The sequence below is a fragment of the Hippocampus guttulatus genome, chromosome 9, assembly GCF_054856545.1.
Source record: "Hippocampus guttulatus isolate MCC_2025c chromosome 9, RoL_Hgut_1.0, whole genome shotgun sequence".
NCBI lineage: Eukaryota > Metazoa > Chordata > Actinopteri > Syngnathiformes > Syngnathidae > Hippocampus > Hippocampus guttulatus.
The window spans coordinates 12,617,948-12,638,740 of NC_141269.1; the positions used below are offsets into that span (position 1 = coordinate 12,617,948).

At 41.4% G+C, this 20,793-nt stretch overlaps 3 protein-coding genes across 5 annotated transcripts; 1 reads left to right on the plus strand and 2 right to left on the minus strand.

Annotated features, from left to right (window-relative positions):
* Positions 1-878: 878 nt before the first annotated feature.
* On the minus strand, positions 879-10,997 carry LOC147200377 (ATP-dependent RNA helicase DHX15). Of its 2 annotated transcripts, none has more exons than XM_086120996.1 (14): positions 10,832-10,997; positions 9,719-10,067; positions 9,432-9,625; positions 9,201-9,360; positions 7,985-8,203; positions 7,250-7,417; positions 6,575-6,661; positions 6,303-6,452; positions 6,117-6,225; positions 5,150-5,341; positions 2,380-2,502; positions 1,812-2,002; positions 1,371-1,540; positions 879-1,294 (listed from the first exon to the last, which is right to left on the minus strand). In XM_086120996.1, exons 1-14 carry the CDS (start codon positions 10,891-10,893, stop codon positions 1,177-1,179), a joined length of 2,292 nt encoding a protein of 763 aa, XP_085977122.1. In that variant the 5' UTR covers positions 10,894-10,997; the 3' UTR covers positions 879-1,176. The 2 variants fall into 2 exon arrangements, with proteins under 2 accessions (XP_085977122.1, XP_085977124.1); XM_086120998.1 differs by having other exon boundaries at positions 10,828-10,967.
* Positions 10,998-11,413: 416 nt separating this feature from the next.
* LOC147200378 (extracellular superoxide dismutase [Cu-Zn]-like) lies at positions 11,414-13,560 on the plus strand. Its single transcript, XM_086121005.1, has 2 exons — positions 11,414-11,577; positions 12,405-13,560. The coding sequence occupies exons 1-2, from the start codon at positions 11,552-11,554 to the stop codon at positions 13,036-13,038; spliced, it is 660 nt and encodes a 219-aa protein (XP_085977131.1). The 5' UTR covers positions 11,414-11,551; the 3' UTR covers positions 13,039-13,560.
* On the minus strand, positions 13,182-20,232 carry LOC147200379 (coiled-coil domain-containing protein 149-like). Of its 2 annotated transcripts, XM_086121003.1 has the most exons (13): positions 19,916-20,232; positions 18,725-18,886; positions 18,594-18,632; positions 17,588-17,695; positions 16,445-16,561; positions 16,186-16,358; positions 16,036-16,108; positions 15,647-15,731; positions 15,382-15,526; positions 15,219-15,295; positions 14,962-14,997; positions 14,788-14,829; positions 13,182-14,705 (listed from the first exon to the last, which is right to left on the minus strand). In XM_086121003.1, the coding sequence occupies exons 1-13, from the start codon at positions 19,997-19,999 to the stop codon at positions 14,251-14,253; spliced, it is 1,596 nt and encodes a 531-aa protein (XP_085977129.1). In that variant the 5' UTR covers positions 20,000-20,232; the 3' UTR covers positions 13,182-14,250. The 2 variants fall into 2 exon arrangements, with proteins under 2 accessions (XP_085977129.1, XP_085977130.1); XM_086121004.1 differs by lacking the exon at positions 15,382-15,526 and having other exon boundaries at positions 15,219-15,350.
* Positions 20,233-20,793: the final 561 nt, after the last annotated feature.

Here is a 20,793-nt window from a genome sequence, read left to right on the forward strand (position 1 = left end):
TGATTATACCACAGCAGAAATTGAATAACTTCACATATTTTAAACAGATGTTAAAACTCAAGTTGTATTTCACCGAAAAGTAATTCTACATTTCCGTACTTGTTCTATTAAAACGTAGGCTTGGTCAAAGATTTTTACCCCAAAACATCTCACTCAGATTTGATTCCACACGAAAACATAAAATTCATTAAATCGATGAATGAATCTGGGTATGAGAACAAAAGATATCTGACTGAACAAGTAAACAGAGAACAAAAAACGTTTTGCATTGTTTGTGACGTAAAATGTATTTTTCCCCTTTAGTGTAACTGTGAATACTGTTACACTAATGTGTGCAGTATTCACACAAATGTGTGCGCATGCGTGCATTTAAAAACATGCATGTGCACGAATTGTATTCAACGTAAAAATGGATGTTGATAGTTGCTATTGCGTTTCCACGTTTTTGTTTTGCGGACTCACTGAAATGGCCCTGGCCACCCCAAGGATAAAAGTCTCGGTCTGCCACTGACTCGAGTTAGACAGAATAGTTAATTTGTAATACAGTAATCCCTCGTTTATCGCGTTTAATGGGGACCATAACCACCCGTGATAAACGAAAATCCGCGAAGTAGCGACCAATTAACAAGCAGGTTAACAAAAAAATTAAAAAACATTTTACTTTTTTTTTTTTAAAGTCCGCGACAAGCTGCAAAACAACAGCGAGTCACATTGAGCAACATATACAGTACTGTACTCCATGTATAAAAAAAAAAAAAAAGTTTGAAAAAATCCGCGATGCACTGAACCCGCGATAAACGAACCGCTAAGTAGCGAGGGATCACTGTACATCAAGTGCATTTTTGTCATTCAAATCATTATATGTAGTATCCAAAATGTAGCAAGTCAAAGCTCCTTTATTAAAGAAACAAAGCCAGCAGTCAACAATTCCCTACAGGAAAACATCAAGACAATGTTCCTTTTGAAAATATTTATAGTGATCCAATGCTTGCTGATATTTCCATCTGGCATTACAGTTGAAGAATGGACATCAATGTGAGGAAACAACGGAAAGCTAACAAAATATATAAAAAACAAAATCAAAATGCTAAATAGTCAACAATTTTAAGATACGATGATACGGAAAGGTCTAAAACTATATTGTATGCGGTCATCTTCGGACACGTTGGTTAATGTTTAGTACTGGGAATACTCTTTGCTCTCTAGTTTGGCAACGATTCGCTCCAGCTGTCGTTTAGCTTCACATTGTGGGAAGTTACTCATTTCATAGTACTGCGGGGCGATCTTGACCAGCCTGCAACACGAGAGAGAGGGACAATAAGAAACTTCATTTGGACTGACAGACCATCTTCCGAGTTACCGTTACTCACCACTCTGGTTTAATGTCTGTGCAAGTGCGGATGTAGTTTTTGGTGGTGAGGACAAATTCGTTGTAGAGCACCCATTCGGGCTTGTGGTCCAAGACTGTGGATGGGTGAAGCTGGACCACTTGGTTGTCTTTGACTGTGAGGTAATGACCGGTACGCTCCAGATGAGCTACCTGCAGGAGAGATAAAGAAAATTGGACTGTAAAATGTGATTTGAGGTACATACTGTAAGCCGCATCCACTACATTTAAGAAAATAAAACGAAACATTCCCTGTGCTTATGTAAATCACTTGTTTGTTTATAAACAGCATATATTATACACACGTTAGTCTGGCAGTGTGATAAGAGATTAAATGTCTAGTCTACACAGCTTACAGTCCAAAATTTAGTGTTCATCGATCACCAACCGTGTTTTTTACATGATGTACGCCAGCAGTACTAACCTGCATGAAGAAGCCGGTGCAGAGCGCCCTGCGGATGTTAATGTAGTAGTCTCGACTGGTGAACTCTGTGCTCCGGCGGGGCAGATTGAAGCGGTCCATGATCCTGGACAGCTGTTGCCGCACGTTATCAGCAGACATCAGCGAGCGGTAGTTGACAAAGTTGTCATAGCACCACTGGTTTGCCTCGTGGTCTGGAGAGGACCAAAAAGAGGAGGTGTTCGCTGATTTGAAAGCTAAGGGAGCAAATACCCCCCCGATTGACCAATCGTTTGCAAATTCACCTGCAGACGAAATTTTCTGTCCAACCAAAATAACTATTTGCTGAAAATCTCACACTTGCACTTGGGCTTGTAAAGGAGTTTAAAATTTCCAGTGGACTTCTGCAATGTTTCAGTGAAATTTCCAAGTTCATTTGGGGAAGTTTGGAAATACGGTATTTGTGGCAAGTAACAGGCATGCCTAAAGCCTTATGTTCTAAGACCGGCTTATTTCCCTTGCTCAAAAACTAGGCAACCTTGTGAATTGTCACGACGGTTCACGGAACTATATACATGTGTGTGTCACTCACTTTGCTTGAAAGCGTGGTAGACGTTGAGGAGAGTCAAGTGGTCGCCGTCGATGTGGGCAAACCTCATCTTGGACTCGTCGGCGGCCTTCTTAGCCTCCGTGGGACGAACAAAACACTGTGGGACTAAACAAGGTTGGTATGGGCCCCAACAAAGCCGCCCACAGGGATGAGTCAAAAATTCACAAAACAATCGAGAAAAGCCTAAGACGTGACAGCCGGAAGTGGCACGACCACAAGCCCTATCGAAGGGGTAGGGGGGTCTGCAGCCTTAGCTCGGAGAGGGTTGGGGGAAGCTCATTAAAGCGCATCTGGAAAACAAAAGTTTTTACACAACTACAGTACAAAGTACAGTATTAGGAAAGTCGATCCTACTTAACCGATACATTCATATACTTGTGAGAAACAGAACTCTACTAATTCTAGTCCCTGCCAATTAGGTTACATATTATTAGTCTTTCCCCCCGTTTTTATACAAAATAAAAAGACGTGTTTTGGTTGTTTTGTGGCAAATATAAAATTACATTTTGGAGATGTGATAATTTGCCTGACACGGATGATATTATAGCATTAATATTTATAAAAATATACATTTACAACATAGCACAAGGACTATTAAATTATACTATTTGTTATTTTATCCAAAACAGAAAAATGTGTTGGGGGGGGAGGGAATAAGTTCACATGACATGTTTAAAATTTTATTCAGTACCAGTAACTGAACATTTGTAATTAAGAATTTATATCGACCCGATAACGTTCTGCTGGTTCACAACCTCCAAAAGCCTGTTAGCTAGGAGGTGGCCTGCGCATCTTGGCATGGAAAAGTGCCATGACTCAGTGGGATGTATTCCAGACATCGGAGGGTTTTCGCGGCTCAAACATAACGGGATGTGCAGGCATATGCTAGACATACCAAATGTATTTGATTGATAGTTGACACTGACGGCCACAGCATCTGAGAGCTGAGTGAACGTCTCAGTTTGCCACCATATTAAACTTGGATTTAATATATGGGTACTTTATTTATAAATTTGGCAGCTTTATTAACACTTCTCTGCGGTGTGCAAAATTCATGAGACATTTTGATTTACCGTATTTTCACGACTATAAGGCGCCATTAAAAGTCTAAACTTTTCTCCAAAATGGACAGGACGCCTTATGATGCGGAGCGTCTTGTCTATGCGCTGAGTTCCAAAACCTGACTGACACCCGACACGCTGTTTATATAGAGAAAAGGCGGAAGTGACTGTGGACAGGCATGCGGCAAAGAAGTCGGCCAATCAGCGAAGGGTGGGCGTGTATATATACACACATATGGAGAGCGAGAGAGAGAAAAGGCAGATGTGAGTGAGGACAGGCATGCGGGGAAGATGTCCGCCAATGGGTGAAGGGTGGGCGTGTAAGTGCCCCAAGCAGGTACCAACACCTGTATAGAGTGTGGCTATGTGCATTGTTGCAAAACAACTTCGGTTTTGGTTTCTAAGAACCCCCGAAAATAAATTCTACAAAGAGACACGCCTACGAAGCTCAGTTCAAACTTCAAGCCATCGGTTATGCTTTTGGCATGCGTGCCCATCTTACAGCAGCGGTGAAAAACCAAGTCAAGCAAATGAACTCTGAGCTTGCCGTTATTCCCGGAGGCTTGACTAAAGAACTCCAACCGCTGGACATCGGCATCAACCGGGCGTTCAAAGTAAAGTTGCGAGCGGCATGGGAACAATGAATGATCGATGGCAAACACAACTTTACAAAGAGTGAGAGGCAGCGCCGGGCGAGCTACGCCACAATTTGCGAATGGATTGTGGCTGCTTGGACGAACGTGTCTGCTTGCACTGTTGTTCGAGTTTTTGGCAAAGCCGGCATCATTTCTGTGGAGCCACATGGCAATGAGAGTGACTGACAACGAGAGGGAACACGGCGTTTTTGATAGATTACCGGTACTTGCACAATTGTTCAATTCTGATACAGAGGATGAGGACTTTGATGGATTTCTGGGTGATGATTGATCGAAAAACGTGAGTACATTGTACGATGGCTAAATAAAATACAACGGAACTCAGTTTTCCGTTGCCTTTTTAAAAACGTGTTTTTAGCTTGTATCTGTATGTCTTGGCATGCTACCGTATGCTTCAAGCTAACGTGTTTTTAGCGTGCGCGCATGCATGCCGTATGTTTAAGCTGGCGTATGTTTTACCACTTTAAAATTGCGCCCAATAATACAGTGCGTTTTGTCTATGTGTAAAATACAGAAATAGCACCCATTAATGAGACTGCGCCCAACCATACGGTGCGTCGAATGGTCGTGAAAATACGGTAGTCTTCAGAGCGACCTAAAATAGTTACGTTGGTATTAAAATTTATGAACCGTCATATCCCTGCTTTTGACGCTCAGCAAAGACATTTAGCCTGTTTTGGGGTTGAATAGTTTTAAACGTGAAATGATCCACAGTCTGACACAACACAGCGTGTCGTAGTACACAAAAGTGATAAGGCGGAACCGCGGATCTTTAAAATCCGCAAGTCGCTGGCCTGCGAAGTCTGAATATTCAACATGCAATATTTAATGTATTTCACTCTTCTGAGATTCATTTATCCCGAATTGGCCTTGGAAAATCGAATATAATCAAACTAAAAACCGCACAATCCAACTTTTTTTTTTTTTTTTTGCATGAATGGTGTTCCACGGCTCAGGTTTTGGGGCCCTTTGGTCTCCTTGTGAATTGATGTGGATTCACCACAGACTTGGAGCTGGCCCAGTCGTGGGCATTACCTGACAGCATAGCAGTGATGGAAAGGATCTCATTGGAACAGTTGAACTCGCAGCTCGCGATGACCATCTTGGCCAGTTGGGGGTCGAGGGGAAACTCTGCCATCATGGAGCCCAGTTCGGTCAGGTCGCCATCGTCGTTGAGGGCGGCCAAGTAGTTGAGCAGCTCTAGGGCTCTCATCAGAGTCTCGGGAGCTGCAAGGTTGAGGAAGAAAAATATGTACGACAACATTCAATTAGGGATCGAAAACTTTCGAACCTCACTTATAAACCGTGATCACATAAGCAAATTATTTGAAATTGTACTTATTGGGTATATACATATGTATTAGCATAATGAGGTTTCCTTCATCTGCTGGCCCTTTAACGGCAAGAGAGACTAGGTGAGTGAATGACTGATGCCACACTTTGACGCAGAGTGGATTAAAGGAGAAAAACACATTCAGTCTGTGTCCACTCATTCCTGTACCTCAAGGAAAACAGGGACTCATCACTAAAGTATAGGTAGCCCCTTGACTTCACCATAAGAGAGAACTTGGCTTGGAGGCACTTCTGAGTAAATTATGTCAATCGGATCATGACAACAATACTTATGTCTCTTCATTGGACCAAAATCTAATAGCATTGTAAAACTGTCAAATATTTTTATTTGATTAAAATAACAACAAAGTCTTCAAATTTAAGACAGTTCGACAACAGTAAATATCATCTTCGTTCTAATCATGTTAATGAAATTTTGTGGGGTCTTGCATGTGTGAAACTTCAATATTGGATAATTGTTCATCATTTTGAATGACAACTACAAAGGGTTGCTGATTTTATATTTTTTGTAGTCAAAATTAAATTGCAATGTTCTGCATATTTCAACAATGCTGAAACCAATTATGAACATGAAGTGGAATTTCCATCCAATCTCGTCTCTGCTCTCAATAAAGATGTATGCTCTTTGTAAAGTGGACGACGGGCACACCTGGTGGATCCATGAAATCGAAGTGCACGAGGTCGTCGATACCCAACTTTTTCAGCTGCAGCACCACAGAGCCCAAATTAGAACGCAAGATTTCTGGATATGTGTTATCCTAAAAAGAAGAGCGTGATTAGTATAATACTAAAACAATTTCACGAATACAAAGAACACTTTATTTTAGCCTGTCACCTGCATCTCTGTTTTGTAGGCTTTTTCTGTGTAAAGGCGGAAACATTTCCCTGGACGAGTTCTGCCAGCTCGTCCTGCCCTCTGCTGGGCAGAAGCTTTACTGATGGCGGTGACCAGCAGCGACTCCACTCTAATACGAGGGTTGTACACCTGCACACAGATTTGTAATCACCACATTATAGACGATATTGACTGGTATGTGATTCAAGTGAGGTTGGCCCATGACAAACAATTTTGGGCTGTTCGACAGTAAGTGCAATGGCATCGCCCACCTTCTGTTTGGCGAAGCCTGGGTCGATGACAAAGACCACACCATCAATTGTTAGAGAGGTCTCAGCAATATTTGTCGACACCACAACCTAAAAAACAAAAACAGTTCCACCCATAATGAAGGGTATGATTAGGTCTGGGCGATATGGCATTAATATAAAATCCCCCACCCCACAAAAGTTCAATCTCACTGCATTTTGGTGTACTTATTGAATGTGGACAGGCATATATTCTCAGCTGGCGCAGTTGATAGCGAGTTGCTTTTTCAGTTAGTGTCATGGGCTCAATCCCTCAAGAGATTTTGACCGTCCTACACTCAATTGGTCAACCTCTTTTCACAGCCCACAACCCACACAACACAATATCAATGAGAGAAACATTTCAGAAATTCAAAATATATTTGATCAACAATATGGTGAGCTTGCTAACTGAATCATGTTGCTAAGAGACAGTCCACCACGTGGGAAAGAAATCCGGGAATATAGTCATGAATATGTGACGGCAACACCACATGGTAGCAAATTGCTATGTTGCCAACAACTGATTTACTTTCCAAAACTAATTTCTCTTTTTTCATAGCCATGTTGTTTGTGTTGGCAATGCACCTCAGTGAGGATATACTTTGAACTCATAGCCCGGCCCTCTGTAAAGTTTTACAAAGCTCAAAATAAATATACCTTTCTTCCTATGGCACCATTGGCTTTCCGTGGGGGTGGCGGCTCAAAGATCCTCTGCTGCTGCTGTGGTGGCAACGTGGAATACAGTGGAATGATTTTGATGTCTCCAACTTCAGGCCCAAGGTCATCGACCTCACGCTTGATCCGTTTGCACGCTTCATCAATTTCCTGCAGAGGAAAACATTTATTCTTCAGGCAAATGAAACAAATTCTCTCTTGCGACTTTGATGATACTTTCTGACGACTGCAAACAAAGTCAGGAGATGTCCGATTATCGGATGTTTTGTACCTTTGATCATGTGTGAGGTCTTGTTGTTTCGAACATCAAAAATCTGATTGCGTTTATGCACCACCTCAAATTATCACCCCCAAAACGGGTCTGCTTAGTCTGTGAGCTCAATACTAACTGATGGAAATTTGATAATTATAGACGCAAATAAATAAAAAAAAAAGGAACTTAATTGCAACACAGGAAAAAGGTGACATAAGAACTTTCCTGTTCCTTCTCCTTGGGTCTCATCTTCAACAAATGACTCATTTTAATTGCACTGAATGACAATGAATTTCACTCTGTACTTAGAATGTTTTAACATTCCCTAAGACATTGACTGTACGGTTGGAAAACTTTTTTTTTTTTAAAACAATATTTCTGATGAGAAATGCTGGCAGTCAACTTGTGTAAACGTCCAATAGGTTCCACTGAATTCATGAATTAAATGTCAAGAATGCTCTCACCTCCTGTCCGGTGAGGAAGAGAAGACAATCCCCCTCGTCTTCCTCACACATGTGAATCTGGATGACTGTGCGAATGGCGGCTTCGAGGTAGTCTCGCTCCGGCTCAGGCGTGTAGAAGATCTCTACAGGGTGCGTGCGGCCGGGAATCGTCAGCAGGGGGCAACTGTCAAAGTACACTTGGAACTTCCCTGCATCCAATGTGGCACTCATAACTATCACCTGAGCAAAAAGAGAACCGTGTTGTGGGTTTGTTTTTAAAAAATGTCTCCCTGAAAATTTCTTGAATGTGAGGCAGAAGGGGGTATGAAACCCCCAACCCCCCAAAAAAAAAACAGGATAACACAGAAACCACTTAATAACCAGTTATAAATGCGTGCCAATCTGGATACTGGTGGTAATCCTCATGCGTCATGTTTTTAACTTTTGTTAGAACGAAAGAAAACCTTAAAGATAAAATTCAGGCAAGGGCAAAAGGACATGAAAAATGAGTTGGGATATTTGGAATGTATTTGAAGTTCTTCAATTGTCTTATAATACCGGACGATTTTGACGAGACCCGCTTTTGCACCCTTCTAAACAAGCCTGGTACAGCACTGGTATTGTAGTAGTACTTGCTGCAGCTGTTTATACAGAAGGGAAAGGTTTGGTTTCCTGACCAGAATCCTAAAACACAGCCACTGCTGGCCCTAAGTCGGATAGAGAAGAATAAAAAACGGAAGTGTATCCAACAATCATGTAAGTGAATCACTGTGGCCACCTGATGGGACAATCTGCAAGTTACATCATCAACAACAATCCTTGCATCTTCCAGCAAAATCTAGAGTAGCGGAAGCTATCTAAATATAAATGTGACAGCGCGGCTTTCTCTCATGTTCTTGTGTCTAACTTTTGGTATTTCACAGGTGAAATGCCTGTTGTGTGCATGGGAGCTTGTATACAACAATAACACCTCATTTATGCTGAGGCATTACAGAGTTCTGTACGAGAGAAAAAAGACTAAAAAATGCATTGCGTCACTGTTTTTTTTTTAAACTTAAAATGAAATTTGTGCATGTCTTATTTTTTGTTTGACTTTCAGCCTATGTTCGTTCAATTTTGTTAACTAATATTCGCATTAATTTTAGGCAATTTTTCCTCAATTTTCTAGAGGAACTTTCATGAAAATTTGAAAATCCGGAGGACTTTCATCACTGCAAATGTGTGAGGACATACAAACCTTGAGATCTGCTCGCTGACGCACCACCTCCTTCAGCACTCCCATCAGAATATCGGTAGCTAATGTTCGTTCGTGGGCCTCATCCAGTATAATCACTCCATATCGCTCCAGAAGAGGATCATTCATCGCCTCCCTTAGCAACATACCATCTGTCATGTACCTAAAGGAAGAGGAGTAGGAAACAAACTGGTGAAAATGTTGGTTGTCTATAATAAAAGAATAGCGTCTTACTTCAGTATTGTTTTGGCAGAACTACAGTCTTCAAATCGGATGGAGTAGCCAACTTCCTGTCCAAGCATCACATCCATTTCATCTGCCACTCTTTGGGCCACGCTCATGGCTGCCACTCTCCTTGGCTGAGTACAGGCAACTGCCCTCTTTGGACCAGGAATGCTCCTTACCATGTCCACACACCACTGAGGGATCTACAGGTAAAAGCAAAAACCTCATGAATTTAAAAAAAAAAAAAAAGATTTAAATCCCGGTTGAATTGCATTTTTGTGTATGGGTTTTCTCACTTGTGTCGTCTTGCCAGAGCCAGTCTCTCCTACAAGGACAAAGCTCTGATGGCGTGTGATGATATCAATGAAGTTTTCTTTATATTCCCACACTGGAAGCTGTAACCTTTTCTTCAGGATCTCATAATAGCGAGGCGTGTGCGGCAGGTTGGTGAAGGGATTGATCTGCTGCTGCATGGCCATCTGCTTCAGCTGAGGCATGGCGATGATGGCTGGCGTGCTTTTTGGTGGCGCGCTTGAAGACTTCATGTCTCTCTCGCGGTCTCGGTCTCTGTCACGGTCACGATCCCGGTCTCTGTCCCTGTCCCTGGAATGATCCCCCCGGTCTCGATCCAAGTCTCTGTCACGCCTGTCAGTGTCAATAAAAATGTTGAAGAATTAATATGCTCTGCTGACGTTCCAATATACTGAGCCATTCATCTATTTGATCTATTACAGTCTGTCAAGCCAATTTTTTTCTATCTATTCAATGCACGTCCCAGTAACATGCACTGCTTGAACTAAACACAAAAATCATATATTAAATTTTGAGCCCTATATTGAAGCATCATTCAAAACATCTCTGGGTTCATCCGTCTGCTTTTAAAAAGAATTTAACAGGCAAGCTGGCCTCTTTCCAATGACAGTTGATTTAACATTAACTGGGATTATGTTTTGAATACAATGCCGGACAAAATAGAATATTCAGTGCATGTTAGGGAGCGCGATCGGTACAATTTAAACATAGGTAAACCGTGCGATTGACTAATTAGAAAATGAAAGACAGTATTTTAAAAGATTCCCTCGTTTGTCGCTTGGGCTAGCGTGCTAGTTAGTTAGCTTAGCTAGCAGGTATGGCTGCTAGCATCCCGCTAACTTCATACACGTGCCGCAAACTAATAATGACGCTAGCGAATGCAGAATGCCTCAAAGGCGTTCATTAAATTGCATCGGGAGCATTCAATATCACCTCATCGGCACGTGGCCGTGGCCCCAACAAGAACACAAACTGCTAAGGTTAGCTATATTGTCTCCATTCCCATTAAACCACAACGTAGGCTTTTATCCAACTAGCAACAGTCCACCAGCGCCTAAAATGTTTCAACGGACACATTCAGTTGGCGCCGCACCTACCCATCAGACCTCTTCTTACTAGAGTAGTCATCACCCAAATCCAAGCGATGTCTTTTGGACATCTTTAGTAGATAACCGAACGTAACTTTTAATAATCAATAACGACAGCCACTACTTAACCCGGTTTAATGCAACGGCGTTTCCTGATTAGGTTCTTCCTCGTTGGTGTCCTGTTCTCAAACGTCGTAGTCTCTAAACGCATTACCGACATCTGCTCTCCGGGAGGAATAATGTCTCTATTTCGCCACATCACACACCCCAAATGCAAAATTCCCTGACATAATACGAACATTAAATTTCTCCTGTTTGATAAAAGCCTAGAGAATTCTCGTTCTGTAATGATTTGTTAGTTCTGAGCTGCTCTTTGTGCCTTTTTTAATCCACAAAGAACGTATTTACCAAAACATTTCGTCTCCTCCATTATGTACGTATGAGAATTACTTTCAATGCATACATTTACATATAGGTAAAATCAAGATTAACATTGACCTCCTTTCCCAGAAGCACAGAGGCTCAACACCCATACGACATAATGACATTAACCAGTTAAATAGAAATAATCCAATGCGTATTTATTTGCGCTCCACCCTCACCAAAGAGACGCCCACTGACTCGCTTATTATACAACTTAGACAAATAAACGAAAATCATATTTTTCTTCATCATACGGTCTCTGCAGCAAAAACTCCCGAGTGAAAGGGCATAATTTGGATCAGATCGATGTTAGTAACAATGCATCAGTACTGGTGAGTGTATTCCATTATCATAACAGGCGAACTCAAACAACTGAGGGATTTAAAGGTTTTGTGTATGATGTCGAGACGCTGCACTATCCAACTTCGTTAGTACTGTATGATATATTGTATTTTGTCGTGTTGATTTGTGTAATTTATTTAGTTTGTTGGCTCATTGAACTCTCCATAGGACACATTCCTGTTTTCAGATCATCCGATTATCCAGCTGTTACGTGAGTTACAGCACAATTTTAGCAAATTCACGAAAACATCACTTGGTAACAGTATAGCTCCGTAAACACTACATATCTGTCACACTGAGTGTAGTTTAACTTTATTTTACGATATTTACCAGTCGATAGCATATTCTCGCGTATAACAGTTAATACTGTAAAAAATTGACATAAACATTGCCCAAAACAGTTTTATGATAACGATCATCTACATTTTATAGGACAAGTGGTCAAGAAAATGGACAGAAAGGACTTGGAATTAAACCAGCACCACAGAACAGATTATGTTCAGCTAGGCAATAGTTCAACAATTTTAGTCCTCGGTTCCCTAACAGTTACTGAGTCTTGTTCAAAGGAAATGTGATGCAAGACATTGGTCAACATGCCTCCATCCCAGTTTTTTGGGGGAAAGGGTGAAAGCACCAAATGTGAAATTAGTGAATATTTTATTTTTGGAACATGAATACACTTTGTACTGTATTCGATTGAATATACGCTAAAAAGGATTTTCCAATCGTTTTTTTTTTTTCATTCACGCTGTATACGATGTACTAATTAAAGTGATATTTGTGTTTGTACTGTCATGCATGTTTTCATATCTTCCAGGCCAAAGTGTGTAGTGGGGGCATCACTTCTGTTTTTGCTGTCCATCTGTCAGTGCGCCTCAGCCAACACCGACACCTTGGCTCCAGCAGAGGTCTGGCAAAACAATGGCACTCTGTATGCAGCCTGTAAAGTGAGACCGAGTTCCTCGCTGCCTGACGGTTTGCCCAAAGTCTACGGCCAAGTGCTCTTTAAACAGGATTATCCTCATGGAAAGCTCAAAATTCTTCTCCGGTTCCATGGATTGCCCGTGGGGAGTGAGCCAGAGCCAAGAGCGGTGCACATTCATCAGTATGGAGATCTGCAACAGGGATGCGATTCCACCGGAGGTCACTATAACCCTCAAGGTGTCAATCACCCCAACCACCCCGGAGATTTGGGACACTTTGTGCCCCAACAAGGCAAAATCAATGCCGTATTAGAGTCTGAGGCCACATTATTTGGCAGTCTGTCTGTGCTTGGAAGAGCAGTGGTGATTCATGAGCGGCGGGATGACTTTGGCCTTGGGGGAGACGCTGGCAGTCTGCTTCATGGAAATGCAGGACGCAGGCTCGCCTGCTGCATTGTTGGGATTACCTCTGCCAATCTCTGGAATACATACTCCAGGTCAATCAATAGGCGCCTGCGTAGAATTTAACTGCACTTTTTGCCCTTCATGTATTATATTTTCAGCTACATGTGCTTAATCTGATAAATGAAGAAGTAGCTGGCCATGTAAATCATACATTGTTGAATAGGTCAACATGCCCGTTGGACACAAATCTAATTTTCTTGCCGATGTGCTGAGAAAACATGTGAAAAGTGGTTTATTTTGAAGAAACACAGACACAACTTACAATATATTTTACATTTCAGTTCTTTCACCACAAACAAGGACCAGTGCTTGAAATTGAAATTGAAATACGGAGTAGAGGCCTCTCCATCCAAAAAGATTTGGACCCCCTGTCTCAGAACTCTGAGGCAAATGTGCTAACCACTCAACCACAGTGCCAGCCAGGTCTACCTAACACGGACATATTCTTTATAAGTGTACTCACATTTTGTTTAGTGTTCACCAGTGAATGCTTGTAACTGACAAAATCTACAATACAAAGTGCAGACATTCCCTCCATGTGGCGTCAAATGACAATATTGTGAATAAAATACACAGCTGCTGCAACTATTTTAGTCCTTTTAATCGTGATTTGTGTCCGCCAAGGATACTTTTCCAATTATTACTGATTCATTTGTTAAATTCATTGAAAATAAACTTCCCCAAATCCATCTTTCATAATGAGAAAAATGAAAGAAAAAATCTGATTTTCATTTCATGTGATTCAGATTGATTTTATGGCAAACTAAGTTGCGATCTTATTTGCCTTGTTCAGATGTTATGTAATTGTTCATTTGGCGGAGCGTTTTCTGAGTACGGTACTACTATGTTTTCTTTTTGTTTTTTTAAATTAACTTTTACAAGGAGTTCATGTATTCAAAATGTTTCTTCATATGTCCATTGTTATTTGCCGCATTTTGGTACTGAATCCCACAGATACATTCAAAACAATTCACTTCAACGATTAAATTCGGTGTTTTTATGAAAATCCTCGATTAGCTTGCTTTGTCGTGTGTTGCTTTCAGTTATCATGGAGAAATAGCTTTGTCTGACTCAAACGATCAAAGAAAAGAGCAACAATCTACGTGACTCTTTGCTTTTTAAGCACAATCATTGGATAGCATTATGTGCTTCCTCAAACAAAATATAGGTTCACTAAATAGCAGCCTTTGGAAAGTATTCTGGAATGTACAGTGCGAGTGTGGAAGCACAACTGTCTTGTTTGGCTGTCACCATCCACTTTGCAACTTGAGAGTGTCAAACAGAACATGCCATATCGTCCGTCCCGATGAAAAAACCCTGATCTTGCCGAATTTCCTGCTCCTTTTCGAAGGGAACTGTTGCGACGGCATGGGATGGAATATGAACACGTTCCTCGATTACGATACATTCCGTTTCGACGTTCTCCACTCCCTCTTCATCTTTAGTTTCTATTGTTACGTGGCCGGATGTCACAGATGGTCGCTCGGAGGTGTTTGACAGAAGGGGTGTGTTCACATCTATCGAGGAGGGGAAGACATCACCTGCACTCTCGACATCCTTAGATTGGTCACCTTCACAGAGATCATCACTCTTTGGCAAGGCTCTTGACCGAGGACTAGATAGATCCTCCTCGAGTGAAGGGAAAGATGACTGGGACGATTTGGAAAGTTCTGCTGGGCTTTCAGAACTCTCTTCTACTGGATGTCTTGACGAACATTGTTGCGACTCTCCTGTGAGAACATAGATACACACAATGGATCACAGACTAACACGTGAACGGGAATAGACATCTTTATGCTTACAACTGCTAACCTGTGATGGCTGGTGGAGGAGAGTGGCAGTCATCCTTTCCCTCTGTTGTGAGGAAAGAAACCACCCACAAAAAAACTGTGTTATTTCACCTTTTATAATTGCCCCATGGGGATAAATAAAGTTATCTGAATCTGAATAGTTTCACAGTAAAAAAATAAAATAAAAATAACATACTTGCACACATTCCCAAAGAGATATGGTAAGTGAGACCTTTGGGAACAAAATGCAAAGGAACAAATTAGTAGCATGATGATTAAAGTTGAGTTTCACCCATTATTATTTTTCAACCACATTAAGTGTGAGGAAAAGACAGCTTTCGACTTTGCAATCAAGACTTACATAGAGATAAAAGGGCCTTATAAATCAATGCTGTTATGATGCGATGGACAAATTTCCCTCAGTGATAATCACTGATTTTGCATCGACTGTACCTGGCAGGCTCCACAATCCAGACGTCTCCAATGTTTTGAGCTTCTTCTCCAGTTCTGCAACTCGAGTTCCAAGAACCCTGGCGACAAGGGGTCCATTAATAGAAATGTTCGTGAAGCTGAGAAAGACTGGCACTATAGGTGAGAGAAAGATAACAGTCAGTACTTGTTAATTTGTCGCTGGTGCTGAATCAACATGTTCTTCTCATGGATGGTTTCCAGGAGCGCGGTGGCCAGAGACTTGAGGTCCGAGATCGACTGGGCGGTGACGGGCAATGTGCACCCGTTCTCGTCAGACAACAGCTCCTTCACTGCATGCATGCATGCATGTATACACACGCACACATAAACACGCAACGCTTTACCTCCCACGACCACATTAAAGACAGGTTTCCCCCAGAAAATTCAAGCCATGGTGAATGACATCACACCTTGTTTGGCTGAGAGCACACCAGTGAGTGCCCTGCTGTTTGGCTTCCCGCAAACTCTGGCATTCTTCCTGGATTCCAGTGCACTCTGAAATTATTTTTAATATACTATTAAAAACAGTTTCAATTATTATTTTGAACAGGTTTTCTTTTATTTAAACTCTTGGTCTCCCCCACAGTCTTGAAGTGTAATTGACGTTTGAGTCAGTGAGTTTAGTTAAAAAAAAAAAGATCCAGGTATAATGATGAATATGTTGTCGTTAAAGATTTAGCGGCATCAAATTTGTTTTCTATTGTATTTGCACCGAATGTGTAACACGTGCGTCTTCAGTTTTTTTTAATCATTATTTTATTATTATTACTGCTAACATCATGAAAATAAATACATGTACCTTGTACTTGCCCAGATTTGTTTTAAGCAAGGTGACCTCTCCCTGAAGTTGACACAGCCGATCATGCAAATACCTGAAATAATCAGAATTGAAGTCATCTACAGTATAATGTGAAGAAACCTTCAACATAGACAACTAACATTAACAAACCTGTTCTCCATGCAGAGTGCATCAATATCCAAAATCCGAACGTCATCATTCCCCACGATGTGGTTCATCTCCACGTTGAGGCGATGAGCCTTCTGCTGAAACACGTCGCGCTCTGCTCGTACGTCCTGAAGCTCGTCGGTGAGGGATCTTGTGCTGTGCTCCAATACTTCATTCTACAGCCACCCCAACACACACACAAAACTCCATGTAGTCAGAGGTCATCTGGGTTGATAGAATATACGTGGTCAGTCGTGTTCACCTGCTCTCTGGCTCTTTCCAACTGCTTGACCAGGTCCTCACGCTCATGCGCTGGGAAATGGCGAGCGCCTACCTCGTCATCTCCTAATCTTTGTTTGGTGATAGTCATACGTAGGAGCTGTGAGACAAAGCCGTCCGAGTATGATCACTTCTTGGAGACTTCATTTGGCAACATGTTCTTGAGTGTACATGTTGTATGCCGTGAGGCATGAAGTTCGGAGAGTCAAACTAAAATCACTCATGGGGCCAAAATGTACAAGTCTAAGTTGTGAATCCAACAGGATTGATATGTAATGAATACAATGGTACTGTAGTGACAACTGAAAATTGTTAACAAAATGGAGCAAGCCTTTGTTCAGTAAACTTCAATACAGTAGTACATCTTTATTTATATAGCGCTTTCACTACAGCTGAAGCTGTAACACAGCACTGTACGGAACAGTTCAAATAACATAAAAGACGGCTTGGATTTTCATTTGTGACCATAACTTAATCCGCTGCAGTTTTACATGGCTATTTTGCGGATTTATTTTAATTGATTTTTTTTGCTGTTTTTCTTCTTTACAATCAGACCAGTCAGGTTTTTTTTTTAAGTAAATTTGATTTGCTCTAAAACCACTCGGAGAGTGTGTGTGTTTGTCTTTCATTAATTTCCAAACGCAGACTTTGTTTTAAACCAATCAGCAGTTCATTTTTGAACTGTTTCCATCTGGACTGCCTGACACACTGTTGAACCACATCCCCAGTTGGAGTGCCTAGCGTGCTGGCAATCAGTTTCTGGTGCACTCTGAATAACCCAACGGCACATTTCAACAACCCTCTGAGTTTCCAAATGGTTGGAGTGAAGCAGTGCAATCTCTGGGAATATTCACAAATGCACACTAGAGCTTGTCACCCCCAGAAACTGAGCTTTATGGAAAAATAAATTACCCTCTATCCAAATGTCACACCCATGGAATTTGACCATTGCATTTAACTCATCCAGTGAACAGACTCTATGCTGTGGAGTCAATATTAATAAACGTCTGTACTACAGACGTTAATGTTACAACAAAATACAAAAAATGCATGTCAAGCTCTGCTGGGCCACCTAAAATGACAAGGTGAGACGGATTCACTCGCAGGACTTGACTTTGTCACGCACCTTGTTGTCTCCCTGAGCTTCGGCCAATCGCTGCTTCAGCTCTTTCATCTCCTCAGAGAGACGGTTGCTTTTTTCTCTTGAGTCCCTCAGTAGCTGAGCTAAATTCACCTGTGAAAGATGCCATAAGGTAAAGTCATGATTGTGACCTTTTGATACAATTAATAACACCGGAGCAGTCAGTTGAGGTAAGGGAAAGGCAGGTTTTCTGTCCTTTTCTATAGTGCTCATTGGGTTCAGGACTAATACATCATCTATATGACTACTAAGGGATAGGGCAGCCTTTAAATCACAATTTGATTTTGAATGGGGCATAAATGTGATAATGATCCCATGCAAGCTGCCGGTTTGGTAACTGATGACCACGATACTACCTAAACTTAACTACACACAGCAAACTGTCTGTTCCTAACCCCACCTTCCTTTCTTAGCCCATACAAAACCCCTCCACATAGTTTTGTGGTAACGGGACGAGTCAGATTGAGTTACACCAGTTTAAGAAAAAAAAAAATCTGTTGTTGTGAGGAAAAAAGGATCAGAGATTAGTTTGTCAATTGGTGTTGCTCCAAGTCAAACATGCTGAAAGGAACACTTCTCATGCTACAAAGGGCAAGTGACATTCAAATAAACAAAAATATTTACCAAACATTTTTGCTGCGGTTGAGACAAATACAGTGGTAATAGTTATTGGTCAAATCAATTTCAGACGGCACGAGATTTTGTCAAATGTGTAATTGTTTCTCACTGAAATTCAATTCAAACATTTAGCTCAAAAAGTTGACCTTATGGTGGTGCTAGGTGAAATATGCCTATGTCAGTCGACCCCATCCACAGGAGAACATAATTATGCTGAAAGTCAGTCCGACTTGATGAGGACCACCTTTTCTTGAAAGGAAAACCAAAACTTGAAATGGACTTGAAGTCATTATTGGAGAGCAAATGAAATCCTAAGCAATCAAACTTAGAGTTGGCTTGTGTAAAGATGTTATAATTGGCTTTGAAAACTTACTTGGTTCCGTTTTTCGGGAGGCAGAGACGGATCACCATCCTGTTTTTAGGAAATTAAAAAAATGCAAAGGATCAGAGCATACTCAATTTTTTGTGTGTGTGTGATGTTGACGATGTTTGCAATCATCTTACAATGAGCTCCCTGTATTTCTTTTTTAGTCCTTGGTGCCGCTCGCGAAGCTGGTTGGCCATCAGCTTGTACTGATCCCTCTCCTGTTGGCATGTATCCAGCTCCTTAGACAGAATAAGCAGAGCCTCCTTCTTGCTCTCCAACTTCCTCTTACAAATTAGGAACTGCGAACATGTGGATACTCATGTCATTACAAAGGATATTTTCAGATGCAAAGAAAATTGTTGTTGACAGAGGAGGAAAATGTACTACAGTATAATGATCGGATCACATCTTGAAATTTAAATTCAAGATGTTTCATGCTTAGTGTTTTTAACTTAATCAGTCTTATCCATCCATCCATTTTTGTATAGTGCTTGTCCTCACTGAGGTCGTTGGTGACCTGGAGCCTCCCAGCTAACTTTGAGCCAGTGGCAGGGTCAAATCCTGAATTTTTCGCATTATCTGGTCTCCACATTGTCAGGCCGTAGCCAAGACTCGAAACCCAAACCTCCGAACTGTGTGGAGAGACATAATAACTACAAGTCCACCACACACTGATGAATGAAATCACTGCAACAAACATTTGTCTCTATTTATGGTTTTGCTGCCTAAAACATAGGTCTTGGGTGACCCGGAGCCTTTAGGGGTGGCTATGAATATGAACACGTTTGTTTATATGTGACCTGCGATTGTCTGTTGACCAGGTCCAGGGTATATCCCCAAGGTCAGCTGGGATATGCTCCAGCTCACCAGTGACTCCAGTGTTATTCTTATTAGCTGAAGGAAAAGGATGGATGGCTAATGTTCAAATTAATGTTTTATTGAAAAACAAGCTACTGCCTTTCTTGTTTCAATATGGGAACCATGTGTACGGATTTCTACAGTCTTGAGTTTCCTCTGTGCACCATTTGCTGCAAGATAGAAAAAACATTTCTGGTCCCATATTTCTGGAAAATCAAGCTCTTGATCTAAAAAGAATCACTTTGGAAAAAAGAATTATAGTTTTGCGCTGTGCAGGTGAAGTTAAAATCACTTCCTTGAGCACGTCCCCTGCAGGGCAAACAAGGAGAGCTCTGCTTCGAGCTGAGCTATTCAACCGGCATTAATTTTCAAATAGCACTTTTAACGAGTGTCAGAACGCGTGATTGTTGTCAGGTCAATGCTCGGTTTTAATCACACCCACTCCAACGACAGTGGAGTTTTGATTTTACCTCGTTGACCATTCCCTGCCAGTCGCCGTCGCTCCTCCTGGACGAATCCATCGCGCCGTGACGTGCACGAAAAAACTCACTCATGTAAAATGCGAGTCGAATAAATATGTCCTTTATGTTCAAAATACTCCCAGCTGCGTTTTATGTCAGCAACGGTCAAGGCAGATGAACTGTACATAACGGGTAGGAGTCATCGTCCAAGACGTTCTGTCGGCAATGGCACTGCATCGCATTTTCTGACGCCGTTCCGTACAACCGCAGCTAAACCCTAAACAATTGCCACTTAAAAAGCTTTTTCGCTGGCTAGCGCTTGCACATGTCACGTGTGTCACTTTCAGCCAATCGTACGGGTTCTTTAGCGTCCCATGACGTCCTTTTAACGTCACGTGGTTTCAAAACATGGCCGATGTTGATAATCAATGGTAAACTAATGAATCAAGTACATTTGTTTCGCATGAACTTGTATGTACTTCAAGATGACCACCATTTAAAAAATACGTACATTTTTTGTATGTCAATCTTGCAACAAAAATGCGTCATGCAACATTGCAATTACGGTAGTATCGTTGCAATGAAAGTGGGGTAAATGTGAGTTTTTGCCATTGTCTAGTGAAGATAAACAGTTTAAAAATGGGATTGACAGATGCTGTATAATCCGTGTAAATTGACAAACGAAAAAACGAATGATACACGGATTCTCTATGTTATGTCCGTCCCTAAATATGCCATCCCGGCGTTCTCGAAGATCTTTGCCCCTCCCAACCACCCGCCTTTCACAACGTCAGAAGTACGTCATGACTCATTTGTCGTCCCTCGGAAAATTCCCTACCTTTTCATTGCAAGTGAATTGCACAAAATTGACGAAACCTCATTTAACA